The sequence below is a fragment of the Gavialis gangeticus genome, unplaced genomic scaffold, assembly GCF_001723915.1.
Source record: "Gavialis gangeticus isolate Ggan-Ray unplaced genomic scaffold, GavGan_comp1, whole genome shotgun sequence".
Classification (NCBI taxonomy): domain Eukaryota; kingdom Metazoa; phylum Chordata; order Crocodylia; family Gavialidae; genus Gavialis; species Gavialis gangeticus.
In genome coordinates this window covers 5,668,665-5,670,720 of record NW_017729026.1, presented here as the reverse complement: position 1 = coordinate 5,670,720, position 2,056 = coordinate 5,668,665, and the positions used below count along the sequence as shown (strand labels likewise).

General features: G+C 39.9%; 1 protein-coding gene across 1 annotated transcript in view; it reads left to right on the top strand.

Annotated features, from left to right (window-relative positions):
* Window positions 1-2,056, top strand: part of LAMA2 (laminin subunit alpha 2) — a 576,898-nt gene that overhangs the window by 475,830 nt on the left and 99,012 nt on the right. Inside the window, exon 42 of the mRNA XM_019520301.1 lies at window positions 802-984. Within this exon, the coding sequence (XP_019375846.1) occupies window positions 802-984 (183 nt within the window). The remainder of the gene's footprint in view (window positions 1-801; window positions 985-2,056) is intronic.

Here is a 2,056-nt window from a genome sequence, read left to right as displayed (position 1 = left end):
GAGAAGCACGCTTTCCAATTTACTGATGGGAAACTGAGCCACAAGATCCATAAAGTCCCTAATTCCTACTTGGGTGCCAAAATTCTATTGAAAATGTTAATAGCATTATCTCAAATGAGAACAGCATGCAAGGACTCAAAATACAATTGTAGTTTGGGGTCTTCTCAGAGTCAGATCATGTATGGGAGAGCAGGAAGGAGTTAGAAGCCAATGGGAATGAAGTACCTCAATACTTTTGAAGATCTGAGCATAGCTAACTTGTCTAGGATAAAACAAGAAATCTGTACTTGAGCAGGAAATGGAATTGCATTACCTGAGCCTCAGCTTACTGCGTCTAACCACTGTATCACCATTAGCTGTACCTAGTATGTACCACAATATAACCTACATTATTTTGATTAAGAAAATTAGTTTTCTGCACTCTATTCATCAATACATCAAAGTTCTCCATTGTATCAAAGACTTTGAAGGGTCATCCCTCTTTCACTCTCAAGATTAAACAGACAATCTTAATGCAGAGATAAAAATTCCATAGAAAAAAGACTCTGGTTAAGGTAAGGTTTGGTTTTCAACGTCCAAATGAGATTGAGTAGTCTGCCTTTTGATTTTAAATCTGCCCAGTCAAGAAAGACCTATAGAATAAAATTCTGCTCTCCAAACTCATGCTGCATGGGAAGGTCCTATTCCCATAGTAAGGTTTGCAGCATTCTGTAACAAACTGACTTTTTTGATACATATAAATAAAACCACTATAACTTTGGCATGCTGCTTGATCTCCTTGATAAACTTTCTTGCTTACAGATACAGCTGCAAAAGTGCAAGCAGTCAAAGACAAAGCCACACAAGCTAATGACACTGTGAATGATGTGCTGGCTAGAATTAAAGACCTTAATCAGAATCTCTTGGGATTAAAGAACAACTACAGCAAACTTGCAGATGACGTGGCCAAAACAAATGCTGTTGTGAAAGATCCCATCAAGAACAGTAAGTTCTTTATTTGGTTTGTATATTTTTCCCTTTATTCCCTAAAAGGAAATACACAGACCTCTCACTGTTACCATGATGTGATTTATAGGACATCAATACAGAACTTAATAGAATACATCAGTAGAGTGCAACTTGCTGAGGTTTTATATTGCTGTACTGAATTTTAAATGTGAAATAAAAAACTTTTAGCCACAAGGATTGCTGCTGGTATAGGATAAGAAGAAGGTTAGTCATCATCAGAATAAACTTATAGGCTAGGGACAGAAATTTCACATAAACCAGTACAAGTGATGAGAAACCAGTCAAATCTGTAACACAACAGAAGTTCAGCGCGCATAAACCAAAATTTAAAATGGCAAAAAATGGTTTAAGATAAACCTGGATGGGTGTAGTATCAGACTTAACTGATTTAGATGAAATCAGTTTATTGAACTTCTGTCCCAGATCCCCTCCAGATACAAGTTAACTCACAGTACCCCAGCGTCCCAGGATGTTTTGCACCTCCCCTACAACCCCCTCTTCCCCCCCAACACACACACAGGGTCGGCAGGCTAGCCTTGGCCCAAGCTGTCTGCTCCAGCAGAGCAGGGAGGCGTGCTGCATTTTCAGAATCAAAAGTGATTGTCTGTTACTTGTTTATTGGTTCAATCTACACAGCCTCTATAGACTAACCTGTGAAGACTGAATCAATTCAGCCTTGAACTTTTTGACTGTCTGTACTTAGCCCTAGTTTATATTTTTCACTATATCTTTTCATATAGTGAAAAACTGCTTAAATGGGGTGGGAGAGTAATTAAAGAAACTTGCATTTGGCTGGAGATTCCCCACTCTGCACTGCTATGGTACAGGGTAAGCACAGCCCCCATCAGCTCCTATACAGTCCAGCTCTAGTGGTACAGGAAATCTCTTTGCCCCAAGACAGCAGATATATCAGTAGCAGCAGGCGGTGGAGGGAGGAATGGGAAGGAACATGACTCTAAGCATGGAGAGGAAGGTGTGGGGGAGGAATTCTTACCTTCTTTGGGACTTAAGTCCCTAGCTATTGCTTCTGTGTGTGTGTGGGTGAGCA